General features: G+C 45.8%; 1 protein-coding gene across 1 annotated transcript in view; it reads left to right on the top strand.

The window, feature by feature from the left end:
• The window catches only part of LOC124550768 (organic solute transporter alpha-like protein), a 133,120-nt gene that overhangs the window by 34,821 nt on the left and 75,493 nt on the right, over positions 1-22,806 (top strand). The window contains exon 2 of the mRNA XM_047125492.1: positions 17,733-17,884. Within this exon, the coding sequence (XP_046981448.1) occupies positions 17,733-17,884 (152 nt within the window). The remainder of the gene's footprint in view (positions 1-17,732; positions 17,885-22,806) is intronic.

Raw genomic sequence — 22,806 nt, 5'->3', positions numbered from 1 at the left:
GTAGATTTGTCCAAGTTGCCAAGCCTTAAAGCATCAATGTGTTCTTTGTAACTAACTACAAAACTTCTGCCTGTCCATCCAATGTAGAATTTTGGGCATGTATCGCATTTTAGTTTGTATATGCCTGATTTACCGTAGGGACTCTTGAAGCTATTTACATCATGGATTACTTTTTGTTGTAATTTATTATTTGCGGAAAAGCTGATATTCTTATTTTTAAATAAATTTGCTATGTGGTATGATAGTGGGCCTGTGTATGGGAGAGCAGCATATTTGGCTTCTGTGGCACACTGATTTGGCTTGGAGTGCATATTGTGTGGATTGCTGTGAAGTGGATCTGTGGTTTTTGTCTGCATTTAGTTGTGGAGTTTCTCTATTAATATACTACAGGAAACGTGTAAATCTACAGGCCTGCAATTTGAGCACTTACGACGCTGCAGTTATTATGACTTTACAATCCTATTTTCTGTAATTTTCTATAATAACCTTTTCATTTTCATTTCATTAACAACCTATTTTCTATAATACATAAAATAATAATACCTACTGAATACCTACTTATGCACTCCAACCCCTCCTCCCTGTCTTTGCGGCTTAATTACAGCTCTTGTGACTATTTCTCGCAACCTCATATCCTTACTTCTCAATTCTTGCGTAAATCTTCTTCCAAATTTCTCCGTTGCGTATCCTCCTGCAGTTCACTTTTCCATCCTGCACATGGTCATCCTCTTACATGCCCATGCCATTTTCAACGCCGTTTATTGACCTCTTCGGTCACGTACGTGGAAGATTCATCCACTTCCTGATTTATTTGACAAAATGCATAACACTGTGCTGTCTGTGATAATGTTATTTATTCTGCTACTGGTTTCAGTTCTAAACCATCATCAACAGCAGAAAAATTATCACAGATGGGTTACTTGTCATACATGTTTTGACGTAAGTTACCAAACATGTGATACATCTATCATAATTTTTATGCCATTGATGATCGTTTACAAACGAAACCGGTAGCAGAATATACAACATTATCATAGACAGCAGAGTGGTATGGATTTTTTAAAATTATTATACATTTTGTAAAATTTTTACAAAGGATATAAAAAGTAGACTTGCAATGGCAAGGAAAGCGTGTCTGAAGCAGAGAAATTTCTTAACATCGAGTATATATATTTAAGTGTCAGGAAGTCTCTTCTAAAAGTATTTGTGTGGAGCGTAGCCGTGTATGGAAGTGAAACATGGACGGTAAATAGTCTAGACAGGAAGTGAATAGAAGCTTTCGAAATGTGGTGTTACACAAGAATGCCGAAGATTAGATGGGTAGTTCACGTAACTAATGAGGAGGTACTGAATATAATTGGGGAGAAGAAGATTTTGTGGCACAGTCTGACTGAAGGACGTGATCGGTTGGTAGGACACGCTATGAGGCTTGAAGGGAACACCAATTTAGAATTGGAAGGAAGCGTGGAGGGTAAAAATCGTAGGGGGAGAGCAAGACTAAACACGGTTGGCGGTGCGCGTGTTTGTTGCTGTTAGAAGTAGTTTAACTTGACGCGAAATTGAAGTAGATACTTCCTGTGAGTTAGAATGGGCAGAGGTCATTATTGGCAACTGGAATAAAATAATAATTGGATCCTTTTACCGACCTCCCAGTTCAGATGATACAGTTGCTGAAAGGTTCAAAGAAAACTTGAGTTTGATTTCAAACATGTACCCGACTCATACGAGAATATTTGGTAGTGACTTTAATGTACCCTCGATATGTTGGCGAAAATACATGTTTAATTCCGGAGGTACGCATAGAATATCATCCGAAATTGTGCCAAACGCATTCTCTGAAAATTATTTCGAGCAGTTAGTTCATGAGCCCACGCGAATAGTAAACGGTTGTGAAAACTCACTTGACCTCTTAGCAACAAATAATCCTGAGTTAATAACGAGTATCAAAACCGATATAGGGATTAGTGAACACAGGGTTGTCGTAGCGAGATTGAATATTGTAATCCTCGAAAAATAATCGAAAAATATACTTATTCAAAAAAGCAGATAAAAATTCACTTGGCGCCTTCCTGAGAGGCAATCTCAACTCATTCCAAGTTAATAATTTAAGAGTAGACCAGATGTGGCTTAAATTCAAAGAAATAGTATCTGCTGCAATTGAGAGATTTATACCAAATAAATTAAAAAAACGACGGAGCTGATCCTCCTTGGTACACAAAACGGGTTAGAACACGGTTGCAGAAACAACGAAACAATCATGCCAAATTTAAACGGACGCAAAATCCCCAAGATGGGCGATCCTTTACAGAAGCTCGAAACTTTAGCGCGGAGTTCAATGCGAGATGTTTGTAACAGCTTCCACAACTAAACTTTGCCTCGAAACCTGGCAGTAATTCTGGTCGTATGTGAAGTATGTTAGCGGGAAGAAACAATCAATGCCTTCTCTGCGCGATAGCAATGGAGATATTATGGAAGACAGTGCTGGCAAAGCAGAGTTACTTAACACAGCCTTCTGAAATGCCTTCACAAAAGAAGACGAAGTAAATATTCCAAAATTCGAATCGAGAACAGCTGCCAACATGACTACCGTAGAAGTAAACATCCTCGGAGTAGTGAAGCAACTCAAATCACTTAATAAAAGCAAGTCATCTGGTCCAGACTGTATACCAATTAGGTTCCTTTCGGAGTATGCTGATGCATTAGCTCCATACTTAACAATCATATACAACCGTTTGCTCTGCGAAAGATCCTTACCAAAAGACTGGGAAGTTGCACAGGTCACACCACTATTCAAGAAAGGTAGTAGGAGTAATCCACTAAATTACAGGCCCATATCGTTAACGTCGATATGCAGCAGGATTTTAGAAGATACATTGTTTCGAACATTATGAATTACATCAAAGGAAACAATTAGCTCTTTATTCACATGGAAGTGCTGAGAGCTATTGACAAGGGATTTCAGATCTATTCTGTATTCCTGGATTTCCGGAAGGCTTTTGACACCGTACCACACAAGCGGCTCGTAGTAAAATTGCGTGCTTATGAAATATCGTCTCAGTTATGTGACTGGATTTGCGATTTCTTGTCAGAGAGGTCATAGTTCTAGTAATTGATGGACAGTCATCGAGCAAAACAGAAGTGATTTCTGGCGTTCCCCAAGGTAGTGTCATAGGCCCTTTGCTGTTCCTTATCTATATAAACGATTTGGGAGACAATCTGAGCAGCCGTCATCGGTTGTTTTCAGATGACGCTGTCGTTCATAGACTTCATCAGAAGATCAAAACAAACTACAAAACGATTTAGAAGAAATATCGGAATGCTGCGAAAAGTGGCAGTTGACCTTAAATAACGAAAAGTGTGAGGTCATCCACATGAGTGCTAAAAGGAATTCGTTAAACTACGGTTACACTATAAATCTAAAAGCCGTAAATTCAACTAAATACCTAGGTATTAGAATTAAGAACAACTTAAATTGGAAAGAACACATAGAAAATGTTGTGGGGAAGGCTAACCGAAGGCTGCGTTTCAATGGCAGCACACTTAGAAAATGTAACAGACCTACTAAGGAGACTGCCTACATTACGCTTGTACGTCCTCTTTTAGAATACTGCTGTGCGGTGTGATATTCTTACCAGGTAGGACTGACGGAGTACATCGAAAAAGTTCAAAGAAGGGCAGCACTTTATGTATTATAGCGAAATATGGGAGAAAGTGTCACAGAAATGATACAGGATTTGGGCTGGAAATCATTAAAAGAAAGGCGATTTTGGATGCGACGGAATTTCACGCGAAATTCCAATCACCATCTTTCTCCTCCGAATGCGAAAATACACTCCTGGAAATTGAAATAAGAACACCGTGAATTCATTGTCCCAGGAAGGGGAAAGTTTATTGACACATTCCTGGGGTCAGATACATCACATGATCACACTGACAAAACCACAGGCACATAGACACAGGCAACAGAGCATGCACAATGTCGGCACTAGTACAGTGTATATCCACCTTTCGCAGCAATGCAGGCTGCTATTCTCCCATGGAGACGATTGTAGAGATGCTGGATGTAGTCCTGTGGAACGGCTTGCCATGCCATTTCCACCTGGCGCCTCAGTTGGACCAGCGTTCGTGCTGGACGTGCAGACCGCGTGAGACGACGCTTCATCCAGTCCCAAACATGCTCAATGGGGGACAGATCCGGAGATCTTGCTGGCCAGGGTAGTTGACTTACACCTTCTAGAGCACGTTGGGTGGCACGGGATACATGCGGACGTGCATTGTCCTGTTGGAACAGCAAGTTCCCTTGCCGGTCTAGGAATGGTAGAACGATGGGTTCGATGACGGTTTGGATGTACCGTGCACTATTCAGTGTCCCCTCGACGATCACCAGTGGTGTACGGCCAGTGTAGGAGATCGCTCCCCACACCATGATGCCGGGTGTTGGCCCTGTGTGCCTCGGTCGTATGCAGTCCTGATTGTGGCGCTCACCTGCACGGCGCCAAACACGCATACGACCATCATTGGCACCAAGGCAGAAGCAACTCTCATCGCTGAAGACGACACGTCTCCATTCGTCCCTCCATTCACGCCTGTCGCGACACCACTGGAGGTGGGCTGCACGATGTTGGGGCGTGAGCGGAAGACGGCCTAACGGTGTGCGGGACCGTAGCCCACCTTCATGGAGACGGTTGCGAATGGTCTTCGCCGATACCCCAGGAGCAACAGTGTCCCTATTTGCTGGGAAGTGGCGGTGCGGTCCCCTACGGCACTGCGTAGGATCCTACGGTCTTGGCGTGCATCCGTGCGTCGCTGCGGTCCGGTCCCAGGTCGACGGGCACGTGCACCTTCCGCCGACCACTGGCGACAACATCGATGTACTGTGGAGACCTCACGCCCCACGTGTTGAGCAATTCGGCGGTACGTTCACCCGGCCTCCCGCATGCCCACTATACGCCCTCGCTCAAAGTCCGTCAGCTGCACATACGGTTCACGTCCACGCTGTCGCGGCATGCTACCAGTGTTAAAGACTGCGATGGAGCTCCGTATGCCACGGCAAACTGGCTGACACTGACGGCGGCGGGTGCACAAATGCTGCGCAGCTAGCGCCATTCGACGGCCAACACCGCGGTTCCTGGTGTGTCCGCTGTGCCGTGCGTGTGATCATTGCTTGTACAGCCCTCTCGCAGTGTCCGGAGCAAGTATGGTGGGTCTGACACACCGGTGTCAATGTGTTCTTTTTTCCATTTCCAGGAGTGTATTTAGTTGACACCGACCTACATAGGACGGAACGATCACCACGATAATATAAGGGAAATCAGAGCTCTTACGGAAGGATATAGGTGTTCATTCTTTCCGCGCGCTATACGAGATTGGAATAACAGAGAATTGTGAAGGTGGTTCGATGAACCCTCTGCCAGGCACTTAAATGTGGTTTGCAGAGTATCCATGTAGATGTGAATTAATGAGATTCAGAAGGGTGTACGTTGCCGTAGTTACTTGGAGATGAAGAGGCTTGCACAGGATACAGTAGCATGGGGAGCTGAGCTGCATTGAACCAGTCTCTGGACTGAAAACCATAACAACAACAAAATATTTACACGCTGCTGACCAAGGCTTAAGATGTTCCTCTATTAGGGATCTTCTCTCGCCTTGAAACTTCACACTTTCTCCCCAAATATCCGTTCGCACTGCTTCAACCCTTCTCATATCCTGATTTGTCAGCTCCAAGGATTCCACTTCACATAAACAAATGCTACGTATTATTGATACATACAACCTTTTTTGTCTTTGTCTTGATTTTATCTGACCAAAGAATGGGATTCAGCTTACTGATTACTTGTTTAGCTGTTCTCTGTCATATTTTCGTTTCCCGGAATCCTGATCTGAAATTATAGCTCCCAGATATATATATATATATATATATATATATATATATATATATACTTGTAACATGTCTGAATAGTACTTTCATGTATGATAATGTCGTGATGTTTGCTTCTTATAGAGAGACATTTTGTTTGAGAAAAATGTATTGTTAGTACGGCCTTATTGTATGTTTCTACCAGACCGAGGAATGTTGAAAATTGTGCATCAAGAGCGGAGCATGGAATTGTAATTAAATTTATTAGACGGAATGATTGTAATGAGAGAATCACTTGATCCCAAAATCACGATATGTAAATATACGGTGAGTACATGTAGACAAAAACAGTGCAACATCAATAACGCCTGGACCTCCTTTTCTTGCAATGCATACAACAACACGGTCCGACATCAGGGTTGCCGTGATGCAGACTGGTCCACAAATCTTGAACAGCCACCTGTAAATCATGTACAGACTGACACGGCGGGCCGAGCGGTCTCAGGCGCTTCAGTCATGGACTGTGCGGCTGGTCCCGGCGGAGATTCGAGTCCTCCCTCGGTTGTGGGTTTGTCCTTAAGATAATTTAGGTTGAGTAGTGTGTAAGCTTACGGACTTACGACCTTAGCAGTTAAGTCCCATAAGACTTCACACTTTTTTTTTTTTTTTTTTACACGGCGGGATCTGGCGTTTCACCTGGTCCCACACATGATCTACAGGGGACAAGTCCAGGGAGCTAACGGGCCTTGGAGGAGTCGGAGCATGACATAGAGAGTCTTGAGGAACATGAGCTGTATACGGACGAGCATTATCTTGCTGGAAAAGTGTCCTTGGTCGAACATATAAGAAAAGTCGAACATAGGGTTGTAGAATGTCATCAACATAATGCTGGCCCATTAGGTTTCCACATACTACAATTACACTACTGGCGATTAAAATTGTTACACCACAAAGATGACGTGGTACAGACGAGAAATTTAACCGACAGGAAGAAGATGGTGCGATATGCAAATGATTAACTTTTCTGAGCATTCACACAAGGTTGGCGCCGGTGGCGACACCTACAACGTGCTGACATGAGGAAAGTTTCCAACCGATTTCTCATACACAAACAGCAGTTAACAGGCGTTGCCTCGTGAAACGTTGTTGTGATGCCTGGTGTAAGGACGAGAAATGCGTACCATCTCGTTTCCGACTTTGATAAAGGTAGGACTGTAGCCTATAGCGATTGCGGTTTATCGTATCGCGACACAGCTGCTCGCCTTGGTCGATATACAATGACTGTTAGCAGAATATGGAATCGGTGGGTTCGGGAAAGTAATACGGAACGCCGTGCTGGATCCCAACTGCCTCGTATCACTAGCAGTCGAGATGACACGCATCTTATCCGCATGGCTGTAACGGATCGTGCAGCCACGTCTCGATCCCTGAATCCACAGATGGGGACGTTTGCAAGACAACAAACATCTGCACGAACAGTTCGACGACGTTTGCAGCAGCATGGACTATCAGCTCGGAGAACATGGCTGCGGTTATCCTTGACGCTGCATCACAGATAGGAGTGCCTGTGCTGGTGTACTCAACGACGATCCTGGGTGCAAGAATGGCAAAACGTCATTTTTTCGGATGAATCCAGGTTCTGTTTAAAGCATCATGATGGTCGCATCCGTGTTTCGCGACATCGCTGTGAAAGCGCATTGGAAGCGTGTATTCGTCATCGCCATACTGGCGTATCACCCGGCGTGATGGTACGGGGTGCCATTAGTTACACGTCTTGATCAACTTTTGTTCGCACTGACGGCACATTGAACAGTGGACGTTACATTTAGGATGTGTTACGACCCGTGGCTCTACCCATCATTCGATCCCTGCGTAACCCTACATTTCAGCAGGATAATGCACGACCGCATGTTGCAGGTCCTGTACGGGCCTTTCTGGATACAGAAAGTGTTCGACTGCTGCCCTGGCCAGCACATTCTCCAGATCTCTCACCTACTGAAAACGTCTGGTCAATGGTGGCCGAGCAACTGGCTCGTCACAATACGCCAGTCACTACCCTTGATGAACTGTGGTGTCGTGTTTAAGTTGCATGGGCAGCTGTACCTGTACACGCCATCCAAGCTCTGTTTGACTCAATGCCCAGGCCTATCAGGGCCGCTATTACGGCCAGAGGTGGTTGTTCTGGCTACTGATTTCTCAGTATCTACGCACCCAAATTGCTTGAAAATGTAATCACATGTCACTTCTAGTATAATATATTTGTCCAATGAATACCCATTTATCATCTGCATTTCTTCTTGGTGTAGCAATTTTAATGGCCAGTAGTATAGAAGCAATGGCACCCTAGACCATTAGGCAAGATGTCTCGGTGTTAGCTGCAGTAAACGGAAAGGGTGTCTAGATTCCAAATTCGCACCCGCAAGGCGTCTAGAAATGGTTTGCGGATCACTCAACATCCGTAGATCTCCTTGTATCGTGGAGCGAGTCACTGCAGCATCCTTGATCGCTACACGATCCATCGATCCTCTCGCCTCGTCACCTTCCTGGTCGCTCCAGACCCGGTACGTCGCAAATTGGTGCCATCTGGTGTCCATTGCTGCCAACATCGTCTGATGAAACTGAACGATAGACCTGGTGAGACACACGACGTGTCGACTGGCCTAAATTCTGCACCTACTAACATGCCCCCGAGTCGGGATGTGATCGTCACGTGTGTGACTTGTCGACCATGTGCCTCTGCCCGATTGCAACGCCACTGCAGTGTCCGTGGGCATGCACACTGGCACCAAGCTTGGTTGATTTGCATATCGGATCTCACTGTACTTATTTGCAAAGTTCCACGTTTTTATGTTACTTCCCTCTGCATGCCCTGTTTTCAGTGTTTCTAATGTCGAACCCAATAGTTGAATGGTTAGCGTGTTGGCATGGCACGCACGGTTTCTCGTGTTGGATTCCCGACTGGGGTGGGAGATTTTCTCCCCTCAGGGACTGTGTGTTGTGCTGTCCAGTCCTCATCATCATTTCATCCCCACTGTCGACGCGCAGGTCGCCAAATGTGGCGTCGCACTCAGTTAGACCTGCACTTGGCGACCGAACTTCCCGCTTGAGAACTCCCGGCCACTGACGCCATACGAACGTTTCCATTTCCATTGTTTCTAATTGTACTTTATTCTTCATATACTCTATATCATAGTCATTGGGAGCCAATATTATTTGATTATTGACAAATGTGAAATGCAGTACATAATCCCCATCTATGTCTATCGTCCATAATAATTCCAATCCCAAAGTAGCAGGTGCTGACAGATGTGAAAATTACCGAACAATCAGTTTAATAAGTCTCAGCTGCAAAATACTAAAGCGAATTCTTTACAGACGAATGGAAAAACTGGTAGAAGCCGACCTCGGGGAAGATCAGTTTGGATTCCGTAGAAATATTGGAACACGTGACACAATACTGACCCTACGACTTATCTTAGAAGAAAGATTAAGGAAAGGCAAACATACGTTTCTAGCATTTGTATAGAGAAAACTTTTGACAATGTTTCCAGAATGAGATTTTCACTCTGCAGCGGAGTGTGCGCTGATATGAAACTTCCTGGCAGATTAAAACTGTGTGCCCGACCGAGACTCGAACTCGGGACCTTTGCCTTTCGCGGGCAAGTGCTCTACCAACTGAGCTACCGAAGCACGACTCACGCCCGGTACTCACAGCTTTACTTCTGCCAGTACCTCGTCTCCTACCTTCCAAACTTTACAGAAGCTCTCCTGCGAACAATGTTGATTGGAATACTCTCCTTCAAATTCTGAAGGTGGCAGGGGTAAAATACAGGGAGCGAAAGGCTATTTACAATTTGTACAGAAACCAGATGGCAGTTATAATAGTCGAGAGACATGAAAGGGAAGCAGTGGTTGGGGACGGAGTGAGACAGGGCTGTAGCCTCTGCCCGATGTTATTCAATCAGTATATTGAGCAAGCAGTAAAGGAAACAAAAGAAAAATTCGGAGCAGGTATTAAAATCCATGGAGAAGAAATTAAAAATTCGAGGTTCGCCGATGACATTGTAATTCTGTCAGAGACAGCAAAGGACCTGGAAGAGCAGTTGAACGGAAAGGGTAGTGTCTTGAAAGTAGGATATAAGATGAACATCAACAAAAGCAAAACTAGGATAATGGAATGTAGTCGAATTAAGTCGGGTGATGATGAGGGAATTAGATTAGGAAATGAGACACTTAAAGTAGTAAAGGAGTTTAGGTATTTGGGGAGCAAAATAACTGATGATGGTCGAAGTAGAGAGGATATAAAATGTAGAATGGCAATGGCAAGGAAAGCGTTTCTGAAGAAGAGAAATTTCTTAACATCGAGTATAGACTTAAGTGTCAGGAAGTCGTTTCTGAAAGTATTTGTATGGAGTGTAGCCATGTATGGAAGTGAAACATGGACGATAACTAGTTTGGACAAGAAGAGATTAGATGCTTTCGAAATGTGATGCTACAGAAGAATGCTGAAGATTAGATGGGTAGACCACATAACTAATGATGAAGTATTGAATAGAATTGGGGAGAAGAGGAGGTTGTGGCACAACTTGACTAGAAGAAGGGACCGGTTGGTAGGACATGTTCTGAGGCATCAAAGGATCACTAATTTAGTACTGGAGGGCAGCGTGGAGTGTAAAAATCGCAGAGGGAGACCAAGAAATGAAAACACTAAACAGATACAGAAAGATGTAGGGTGCAGTAGGTACTGGGAGATGAAGAAGGTTGCACAGGATAGGGTAGCATGGAGAGCTGCATCAAACCAGTCTCAGGACTGGGGACCACAACAACAATGAACATGTCTAGGCCAATATGGAGTGCAGTGACCAATTTTGGTCCGTGAGAGCAGCGGCACTTGCGTAGAGACGTCAGTGCTAACAGACAAGTGACACTGTGTGAGATAACCGCAGAAATAATAATCACAGAAATAAATGTGGGATTTACGACGAACGTATCGATAGGACAGTGTAACGGAATGTGTCGTTGACGGACTATGAGAGCAGACGAGCGACTCAAGTGCCTGCGTTAACAGCACGGCATCACCTGCAGCGCCTCTCCTGGGCTCGTGACCGTATTGGTTGATCCCAATACTGGCAACCCGTGGCCTGGTCAGGTAAGTCCCGTTTTCAGCTGGTAAGAGCTGATTGTAGGGTTCGAGTGTGGCGTAGACCCCGAAGAAGCCATGGAACCAAGTTTTCAACAATGCACTGTGCAAGCTGGTAGTGGCTTCATAATGGTTTGGGCTGTGTGTACGTGAACCGATCAGTGACTGAAAATGTTTATGTTTATGTTCGGCTGCTTGCAGACCATTTGCAGCCATTGGTGGCTTTCATTTTCACAAAACAACGATGATTAGATTAGATTAGTACTTGTTCCATAGATCATGAATACGACACTTCGTAATGATGTGGAATGTGTCAGATTAATAAACGGTGTCTGTACAAGATATTACATTACACAAAATATTACATGACACTTAATATTTTTAATTTTTTTTTGTGGTCTGTTCTCTTCCATGATGTTCCCCTTTTTTGATATCTATGTGCACCATAGTCTCTCCTTTATGTTATTTTGAACATCTTCTATTTTATGACATTTCTTGGGGAAATTACCCACTTACTATATCCAAAAATTCATCTAATGAGTAGAAGGAGTTGCCATTAAGAAATTCTTTTAATTTCCTTTTAAATGTTATATGGCTATATGTTAGACTTTTGATGTTATTAGGTAAGTGACCAAACACTTTCGTGGCAGCATAATTTACCCCCTTCTGAGCCAAAGTTAGATTTAACCTTGAGTGGTGAAGATCATCCTTTCTCCTAGTGTTGTACCCATGTACACTGCTATTACTTTTGAATTCGTTCGGATTGTTAATAACAAATTTCATAAGTGAATATATATATTGTGAGGCTACAGTGTAGATCTCTAGCTCCTTAAATAAGTGTCTACAGGATGATCTTGGATGAGCTCCAGCAATTATTCTGATTACACGCTTTTGTGCAATGAACGCTCTTTTACTCAATGATGAGTTACCCCAGAATATGATGCCATACGAAAGCAGAGAATGAAAATAGGCATGGTAAGCTAATTTACTCAGATGTATCTCGCCAAAATTTGCAATGACCCTAATAGCATAAGTAGCTGAACTCAAACGTTTCAGCAGATCGTCAGTGTCTTTTTTTCAGCTCAACACCTCATCAATGCATACACCTAGAAATTTTGAATTTTCTACCTTAGCTACCGATCTCTGATTGAAGTCTATATTTATTGATGGTGTCATTCCATTTACTGTGTGGAACTGTATATAATGTGTTTTGTCAAAGTTTAATTTTTGTGGGTGTTTATGGAAGTTTAATTTTTAATTTTTATGGATGATAATGCGCCATGCCAGCTGGCCGCAGTTGTTCGCGATTGGTTTGAAGGATAGTCTGGATAATTAGATGAAGATTTGGCCACCCAGATCTCCCGAAATGTAATGGAGAGGTTAGTTCGTGCACAAAATCCTGCACTGGCAGCTCTCGCAATTATAGACGGCTGTAGATGCAGCGTGGCTGAACATTTCTGCAGGAGACTTCCAACAACTCGTCCAGCCCACGCCACGTTGAGTTGCTGCACTGAGCCGGCGAAGAGGAGGCCCGACACCACATGAAGGTGTGTCCCACGACTTGTGTCACCTTAGCGCACAGCGCCCTTGTCTGACGCTTTTGGTTGGTCGCACTACTCGGAAGATTGCTTTTGCTCCTTTAATTATTGTCTCTAATTGCTCGTAAATATTTTTAACTGCAGCAACATATGTCCTGTTTCTTGTTCTCTCATCAAGATATTATCAAAATTTTTTATTGCTACGGTGCCTTATGCTTTTTGCAGATCTATGAAAATCATATGCGTTTCTCTTCACCTAGCTGAACTTTGATCACTTATCCTTTTTATTGCGAATATGTTATGAGGGGCATGAAAGGGAAGCAGTGGTTGGGAAGGAAGTGAGACAGAGTTGTAGCCTCTTCCCGATGTTATTCAATCTGCATATTGAGCAAGCAGTAAAGGAAACAAAAGAAAAATTCGAAGTAGGTATTAAAATCCATCGAGAAGAAATAAATACTTTGAGGTTCGCCGATGACATTGAAATTCTGTCAGAGACATCAAAGGACTTGGAAGAACAGTTGAACGGAATGGACAGTGTCTTCAAAGGAGGGTATAAGATGAACATCAACAAAAGGAAAACGAGTATGTAGTCGAATTAAGTCGGGTGATGATGAGGGAACTAGGTTAGGAAATGAGACACTTAAAGTAGTAAAGGAGTTTAGCTATTTGGGAAGCAAAATAATTGATCTGGGTCGAAGTAGAGACGATATAAAATGTAGACTCCCAATGTCAAGGAAAGCGTTTCTGAAGAAGAGAAATTTGTTAACATCGAGTATAGATTTAAGTGTCAGGAAGTCGTTTCTGAAGGTATTTGTATGGAGTGTAGCCATGTATGGAAGTGAAACATAGACGATAACTAGTTTGGACAAGAAGAGAATAGAAGCTTTCGAAATGTGGTGCTACAGAAGAATGCTGAAGATTTGATGGGTGGATCACGTAACTAATTAGGAGGTATTGAATAGAATAGGGGAGAAGAGGAGTTTGTGGCACAACTTGACAAGAAGAAGGGACCGGTTGGTAGGGCATGTTCTGAGGCATCAACGGATCACAAATTTAGCATTGGAGGGCAGCGTGGAGGGTAAAAATTGTAGAGGGAGGCCAAGAGATGAATACACTAAGCAGATTCAGAAGGATGTAGGTTGCAGTAAGTACTGGGAGATGAAGAAGCTTGCACGGGATAGAGTAGCATGGAGAGCTGCATCAAATCAGTATCTGGACTGAAGGCCACAACAACAACAACACGTTATCTACACTGGATTTCCTTTTAATATTACGATTACATTCACCAGACGTTCCTTTATAATTCCACCACACAGCTTCTCCACTAATGCGGTAATTCTAATGCACCTGTAGCACTGTTATCATTTAAAACCGCAACGCCAGAAAGAACAGAAAAATTGTGTGCAGGCGCTTAGCAACAGGAATACATTATTAAATTTGTGTGTGATCTATGGCTCTCCAGATGCGAAAAGCAGTTCAGTGCAGTCCCAACTGGCAGCAATAATAGCTCCAACTGGGTCGATGACTGATTCGAACAGAGCTTGGATGACAGATACGGCACGTTATTCCCTTCTGCTTCAATTCTGTGGCGAAGTTCACCGATCGCAGTCACTGGCGAACGGTTGACATGACAGTCTCTGCCTGGAAACCGTGACCATTTCGCTGAGATATGTAGAGACTGTGCTGGCGAGGGAAATAGTCGGAAATCCTCTGTATCGAGCTACGTCAGGGCAGAACAGACAATACGCGATCTTGTATCATCTTGTTGAAAGGTAACATCCTGGAGACTCTGTTGATAGAGCCCAGCCACTGGCTGTAATACGACAGAAATGTAATGGCTGCTGTCTGAATTACCAACTGCGCAAGCCAGAGGTGATCGTCTTTAGTACTCAGTGACACTCCATACCCTACCCCACCAGAAGACGTCGATTTTTTTTTCTTTATTGTACTTCAGTGCCCTATCTGGGGCGAGCTGGCAGCAGTATATACGCTGCTCTTCAGCCAAAAGACATTAATCATACAATAGAAGACATTCAAAATAACATAGAGACTATGGTGTACATAGATATAAAAAAGGGGAACATCGTGGAAGACAACAAAGGGGGGGGCACTGTATAAAGGAGATAAAAACCGTAAAAAATGAGCGCACACAAAACAAAACCACACATTGGATCATAAAAGTATCGACCGACGACCTAGCACATAACAATCGCTGACAATAACACTAAGTACGAGCACACAATTAAGATCACAGCTCTTGACGACAAGGGAGAACAGCACCAAACACAAGACTGACGTAGTACACTGAAGACGATGAGGAGAGAGGATCTGCCAAGGGGAATACAGACAAGGGAGGAGAGAAGAAGGAGGGGAGGAGGGGAAGAAGGGAGGGAGGGGACGAGATAGGGGAGAGACAGGCGCTGGGCGCGCTGTAGAGGGCCCGGGAGGAAAGGACGTGGGAGGGAAGCAGTCGAGGAGTGGGTGCAGAAACTCAGGGAGGGAAGGAGAAAAATCCACTCTGGGAGGACGACGGTTCAATCCCGTCTCCGGCCATCCTGATTTAGGTTTTCCGTGATTTCCCTAAATCGCTTCAGGCAAATGCCAGGATGGTTCCTTTGAAAGGGCACGGCCGATTTCCTTCCCCATCCTTCCCTCACCCGAGCTTGCGCTCCGTCTCTAATGACCTCGTTGTCGACGGGACGTTAAACACTAATATCCTCCTCCTCCTCCACTCTGGGAGAAGGAGGGGAGAGGAAAAAGGGGGCGCTGGGGAGGGGGAGAAAAAGGCCAGGTTACAGTTGGAAAGAAGGGTAGATGTCACGGCGAATTTCAACATCCAGAAGGAGCTGGAAATTGCCTTGATGAAGGAGATAAGGGGTGTGGAGGTGGAGAGAGGGAGAGATGCAGCGATAGAGACGCGGCAACGGACAGGGGATGGAGAGGAAGGAGGAAACGAGGGGGTGGAGGGGATCAAGCCTGCAGACAGTGTAAAGGATGCAGAGACATTGGAGGAAAATGAGGAGGTGGGGGAAGGGGATGAAGTCATACAGGAGCTGTGTGGGGGAAGGAAGTTGGAGCACATGGCGTTCAAGTATTTGGAGGGCCTTGTAAAAGCGGGTGGGTGCGGAGATCCAGGCAACTCTGGCATAAAAGTGGATAGGACGGATGAGAGATTCGTAGGTGCGGAGGATGGTGGAAAGATGCAATCCTCATGTCTGGCCAGACAGGAGTATCAGGAGGTGGAGGTGAGAATGGGCTTTCTGCTGGATGGTCAGGAGGTGAGGGGTACAGGTGAGCTGATGGTAAAGGGTGAGGCCACGGTATCTCAGGGTGGGGATGAGCTGGATGGAGCGACCATAAATGCTGAGGGAGAAATCATGGAGATGGAAGGAGCGGGTGGTGTGGCCTATGATAATTGCCTGGGTTTTGGAGACAAAGGAACCACTGGTTACACCAAGTGGCGAACTGGTCAAGGTGGGTTTGGAGGGTGTGTTGGGACCATTGAAGGGCGGGATAGAGAGCCAGGAAGGCGGTGTCATCAGTATATTGGAGAAGGTGGATTGGTGGGGATGGCTTGGGCATATTGGCAGTGTACAGGAGATAGAGGAGAGGGGAGAGGACGGAGCCCTGGGGGACGCCAGCAGTGGGATAAAAGATGCGGGAGTTGGTGTTGTGGAGGGTGATGTAGGAAGGATGGCGGGAGAGGAAGGAAGCGACTGACAAAATTGATAAGCAGAGCAGAGTTTAAAGAGGAGACCAGGATTCCATACGCAGTCATCAGCATTTTGGAGGTCGAGGGAAACAAAAATGGCGGAACGATGGGAGGTAAGCAGGAGGGAGAGATGGTGGACGAGGATAAGGAGTTGGTCTTTAGTGAAGAACGAGGGTCTGAAGCCACACTGGGTAAGGGGGAGGAGGTGGTGGTGATTAAGGTGCTGATGGATACAATGGGAGAGGATGGATTCGAAGACCTTACTGGCGGTGAGGTTCAAAATGGTTCAAATGGCTCTGAGCACTATGGGACTTAACATCTATGGTCATCAGTCCCCTAGAACTTAGAACTACTTAAACCTAACTAACCTAAGGACATCACACAACACCCAGCCATCACGAGGCAGAGAAAATCCCTAACCCCGCCGGGAATCGAACCCGGGAACCCAGGCGTGGGGGCGGTGAGGCATATGGAACGATAGGAAGAGGCGATGGATGGAGATTTGATGGGTTTGAGGAATTAGAGGATGCGGAAAGTCTTCCACATCACGAGGCAGAGAAAATCCCTAACCCCGCCGGGAATCGAACCCGGGAACCCAGGCGTGGGGGCGGTGAGGCATATGGAACGATAGGAAGAGGCGATGGATGGAGATTTGATGGGTTTGAGGAATTAGAGGATGCGGAAAGTCTTCCACAGGTCGGGGTAGAAGCCCTTAGAGAGGATGATGTTATAGAGACAGTCAGTAAGGAGAAGGGGCTTTCTCTATGGTGGCGGTAGGTGACACAGTCATGACCAGGGTCATGTCCGCCCCGGTAGCTGAGTGGTCAGCGTGACAGACTGTCAATCCTAAGGGCCCGGGTTCGATTCCCAGCTGGGTCGGAGATTTTCTCCGCTCAGGGACTGGGTGATGTGTTGTCCTAATCGTCATCATTTCATCTCCATCGACGTGCAGGTCGCCAAAGTGGCGTCAAATCGAAAGACCTGCACCAGGCGAACGGTCTACCCGATGGGAGGCCCTAGCCACACGACATTTCCATATACCAGGGTCATGTTGTTTTTGGACTGGCGGATTAATGTCGTGTGCTGTGATTGGAGTCAGAGGGGGGCAACTGCTCCAGGTACTGGAGACTAGGATCAAGTGGAGCGGCTGAGGTATCAGCGCGTTCCATGACAGTGGAGAAAAGAGAATAATCAACGGAGAAGACCTCGGTGGGAAGTAATTGGCTTTACTGAGGTTGTAGCGAAGGGGGCGGTCGTTATGGAGAAGGGGGTAAAGATATCGAGCAGCTGCATCGATGAAATATCGTGGGACTTACACAATTCGATCCGGCGGCAAAATCGAAACGTGTATTTGCAGCAGATCCGTCTGGAATGTCACATTAGCGTAGTTGTCGATGATGTGTTTTCAGTAGTCGGTGCCTTACCACCGACCCACTAGCTGTCTGCCCACATATCGACCACGGACCCCGTTTCCTCTGTTCACAGAGCCCCACGCGGCCATCATATCCGCCATCGTGATCTGCACGCTGGCCGTGACTGCGGTGTACGCCATCTACGGCAACACGATGCACTACGTGAGGCGACACGTCCCGCGTGTCCTCAGGGGGTACACTGCCTTCGTCATCTCCTTATACCCGGTGAGTACGCCGCAAATTTGCTTTGGTCGCCTACTTACTCTGTCTCCCTTCCCACTGTCTGGTTAAAAAGGAGCGAAACGAAATGAAACTGTACGCGCCTACAGGGTACAAAATTTCTAGTTGTTGCGGTGAATCGCAGCTTGCTCTATACGTAGAAAAAATTTTAGTTAATGCGGATGATTAAGAAAAACTGTCCCGTAGTGCTCGAATGCAGAACCAGTTATGTGCTGCTCGACACAGTCTATTTCGTTAAATACACTGATGAGCCAAAACGTTATGACCATCTGCTTAGTAGCTTGTTTGTCCGTATCTGGAACGAGATACTTACTTATTACGCCTATCAGGGATCCTAAAGTTTATGGGAAGGGTTTGTGGGGGTATGTGGCTTGGTTCAAATGGCTCTGAGCACTATGGGACAACATCTATGGACATCAGTCCCCTAGAACTTAGAGCTACTTAAACCTAACTAACCTAAGGACATCACACACATCCATGCCCGAGGCAGGATTCGAACCTGCGACCGTAGCGGTCACGCGATTCCAGACTGAAGCGGCTAGAACAGCACGGCCACACCGGCCGGCGGAGGTATGTGGCATTACATATCTACGCACAGGTCATGTAATTCAGGTAAATACGAGCCGGCCGCTGATTTGCGTACGTGGCGATGGCGCCCGATAGCCACCCATGGGTTGTTTGGGGGAAGAGACCAAACAGCGATGTCATCGGTGTCACCGGATTAGGGAAGGACGGGGAAGGAAATCGGCCGTGCCCTTTCAAAGGAACCATCCCAGCATTTGCCTGGAGCGATTTAGGGAAATCACGGAAAACCTAAATCGAGATGGCCGGACGTGGGACTGAACCATCGTCCTCCAGAATGTCAGTCCAGTGTGCTAACCACTGCGCCAACTCGCTTGGTCACCCAGAGGGCTTCATCAGGATCGACATCAGGTGAATTCGGTTGCCGAGATATCAACGTGAGATCACTGAAATGCTCCTCAACCCATTTGAGCACGGTTCTGGTTCCGAGATGCTTAGGAAGGGATAAAACTGGTGCGCAGCTGTCAGGGTGTCTTCGTTTACTGCCACAGGTCGCATGCAAGAGCAGCATAATGTACTGCTCCCACCACTCTGCGTTCTTGGCGCGCTGAACGTTTCGAGCCGCCGTTCACCTCGATGACGGCGTTTGTGGAGACGATCATCGACCTGCCGTAGGAAAAATGTGATTAGTACGCAGAGCTGACAAGTTCCCATTGGTCGACGGTCGAATACCGATGGTCCCGTTCCCACTGCGATGGTAATTGACGATTTTGTTGGTTCAGCAACGTACACTAGCAAACATCTGAGTTCATCTACATATACATCTACATTTATACTCCACAAGCCACCCAACGGTGTGTGGCGGAGGGCACTTTACCTCCCTTTTCTGTTCCAGTCGCGTATGGTTCGCGGGAAGAACGACTGTCGGAAAGCCTCCGTGCGCGCTCGAATCTCTCTAATTTTACATTCGTGATCTCCTCGGGAGGTATAAGTAGGGGGAAGCAATATACTCGATACCTCATCCAGAAACGCACCCTCTCGAAACCTGGACAGCAAGCTACACCGCGATGCAGAGCGCCTCTCTTGCAGAGTCTGCCACTTGAGTTTGCTAAACATCTCCGTAACGCTATCACGCTTACCAAATAACCCTGTGACGAAACGCGCCGCTCTTCTTTGGATCTTCTCTATCTCCTCCGTCAACCCGATCTGGTACGGATCCCACACTGAGGAGCAATACTCAAGTATAGGTCGAACGAGTATTTTGTAAGCCACCTCCTTTGTTGATGGACTACATTTTCTAAGGACTCTCCCAATGAATCTCAATCTGGTACCCTCCTTACCAATAATTAATTTTATATGATCATTCCACTTCAAATCGTTCCGCACGCATACTCCCAGATATTTTACAGAAGTAACTGCTACCAGTGTTTGTTCCGCTATCATATAATCATACAAAAAAGGATTCTTCTCTCTATGTATTCGCAATACATTACATTTGTCTATGTTAAGGGTCAGTAGCCACTCCCTGCACCAAGTGCCTATCTGCTGCAAATCTTCCTGCATTTCGCTACAATTTTCTAATGCTGCAACTTCTCTGTATATTACAGCATCATCCGCGAAAAGCCGCATGGAACTTCCGACACTATCTACTGGGTCATTTATATATATTGTGAAAAGCAATGGTCCCATAACACTCCCCTGTGCCACGCCAGAGGTTACTTTAACGTCTGTAGATGTCTCTCCATTGATAACAACATGCTGTGTTCTGTTTGCTAAAAACTCTTCAATCCAGCCACACAGCTGGTCTGATATTCCGTAGGCTCTTACTTTGTTTATCAGGCGACAGTGCGGAACTGTATCGAACGCCTTCCGGAAGTCAAGGAAAATGGCATCTACCTGGCAGCCTGTATCTAATATTTTCTGGGTCTCATGAACAAATAAAGCGAGTTGGTCTCACACGATCGCTGTTTCCGGAATCCATGTTCATTCCTAGAGATTAGATTCTGGGTTTCCAGAAACGACATGATACGCGAGCAAAAAACTTGTTCTAAAATTCTACAACAGATCGACGTCAGGAATATTGGTCTATAGTTCTGCGCATCTGCTCGACGACCCTTCTTGAAGACTGGGACTACCTGTGCTCTTTTCCAATCATTTGGAACCTTCCGTTCCTCTAGAGACCTGCGGTACACGGCTGTTAGAAGGGGGGAAAGTTCTTTCACGTACTCTGTGTAGAATCGAACGCCGAATTTAGTTCCGGAGCACTCAGATGTCGGTTTCTCTGACTCAAAATGGTACCTGGCGAGCGTGTGTGGCCTGTGCGGTGTAACTCCTCAACACCACCTGTCAATTTTAACCTATTTCACATCGGCACCGCATCATTAAGACTCCAGTGCACACGTTGAGCGACTTCCCTGGCTGACAAGCCTTCTGCGTGTAATGAGACCGACCGCGGTGATGCAGCGGTCAGCACACTGGGATTCGCATTCGGGAGGACGACGGTTCCAACCAGCGTCCAGCCATCGTGATTTATGTTCTTCATGATTTCCCTAAATCGCTTCAGGCAGATGCTGGGATGGTTCCTTCTCTAATCCCATTGGACCGATATGACCTCGCTGTTTCGTCCCCTTCCCCAGATCAACCAGAGAAACTTTCGAAATAAAGTGTCTAGTGGAGAAGAGCATATACAGGGTGTTACAAGAAGGTACGGCCAAACTTTCAGGAAACATTCCTCGCACACAAATAAAGGAAAGATATTACGTGGACATGTGTCCGGAAACGCTTAATTTCCGTGTTAGAGCTCATTTTAGTTTCGTCAATATGTACTGTACTTCCTCGATTCACCGCCAGTTGGCCCAATTGAAGGAAGGTAATGTTGACGTCGGAGCTTGTGTTGACATGCGACTCATTGCTCTACAGTACTAGCATCAAGCACATCCGTACGTAGCATCAACAGGTTAGTGTTCATCACGAACGTGGTTTTGCAGTCAGTGCAATGTTTACAAATGCGGAGTTTCCACATGCACATTTGATGTATGGATTAGCACGGGGCAATAGCCGTGGCGCGGTACGTTTGTATCGAGACAGATTTCCAGAACGAAGGTGTCCCGACAGGAAGACGTTCGAAGCAATTGATCGGCGTCTTAGGGAGCACGGAACATTCCAGCCTATGACTCGCGACTGGGCAAGACCTAGAACGACGAGGACACCTGCAATGGACGAGGCAATTCTTCGTGCAGTTGACGATATCCCTAATGTCAGCGTCAGAGAAGTTGCTGCTGTACAAGGTAACGTTGACCACGTAACTTTATGGAGAGTACTACGGGAGAACCAGTTGTTTCCGTACCATGTACAGCGTGTGACCACGTAACTTTATGGAGAGTACTACGGGAGAACCAGTTGTTTCCGTACCATGTACAGCGTGTGTAGGCACTATCAGCAGCTGATTGGCCTCCACGGGTACACTTCTGCGAATGGTTCATCCAACAATGTGTCAATCCTCATTTCAGTGCAAATGTTCTCTTTACGGATGAGGCTTCATTCCAACGTGATCAAATTGTAAATTTTCACAATCAACATGTGTGGGCTGACGAGAATCCGCACGCAATTGTGCAATCACGTCATCAACACAGATTTTCTGTGAACGTTTTGGCAGGCACCGTTGGTGATGTCTCGATTGAGCCCCATGTTATTCCACCTACGCGCAATGGAGCACGTTATCATGATTTCAAACGGGATTCTCTGCCTGCGCTGCTAGAACATGTGGCTTTACAAGTACGACACAACATGTGGTTCATGCACGATGGAGCTCCTGTACGTTTCAGTCGAAGTGTTCGTACGCTTCGGCGACCGATGGATTGGTAGAGGCGGACCAATTCCGTGGCCTCCACGCTCTCCTGACCTCAACCCTCTTGACTTTCATTTATGGGGGCATTTGAAAGCTCTTGTCTACGCAACCCCGGTACCAAATGTAGAGACTCTTCGTGCTCCTATTGTGGACGGCTGTGATACAATACGCCATTCTCCAGGGCTGCATCAGCGCATCAGGGATTCCATGCGACGGAGGGTGGATGCATGTTGAAGAGAAGTAATAAAATGAGCTCTAACATGGAAAGTAAGCGTTTCCGGACACATGTCCACATAACATATTTTCTTTCTTTGTGTGTGTGAGGAATGATTCCTGAAAGTTTGGCCGTACCTTTTTGTAACACCCTGTATAACTTACTATGAAAATGACAGCACTCTTTCTCTCAATATAAAGATGTTCATGTAATGTGTAACATACTTCATTATTAGTGCAGTTCACTCCACAATTGATCACTCACTTTGTGTTCTGCCTTACGGCATGAGCGTCTAGGGAAGTGATTCCAGTGGTGGTTTCCCGT

This window comes from Schistocerca americana, chromosome 9 (assembly GCF_021461395.2).
Source record: "Schistocerca americana isolate TAMUIC-IGC-003095 chromosome 9, iqSchAmer2.1, whole genome shotgun sequence".
NCBI classification, from domain to species: domain Eukaryota; kingdom Metazoa; phylum Arthropoda; class Insecta; order Orthoptera; family Acrididae; genus Schistocerca; species Schistocerca americana.
The sequence above is the reverse complement of the archived record's forward strand: the minus strand, read 5'-3'. Positions and strand labels throughout refer to the sequence as shown.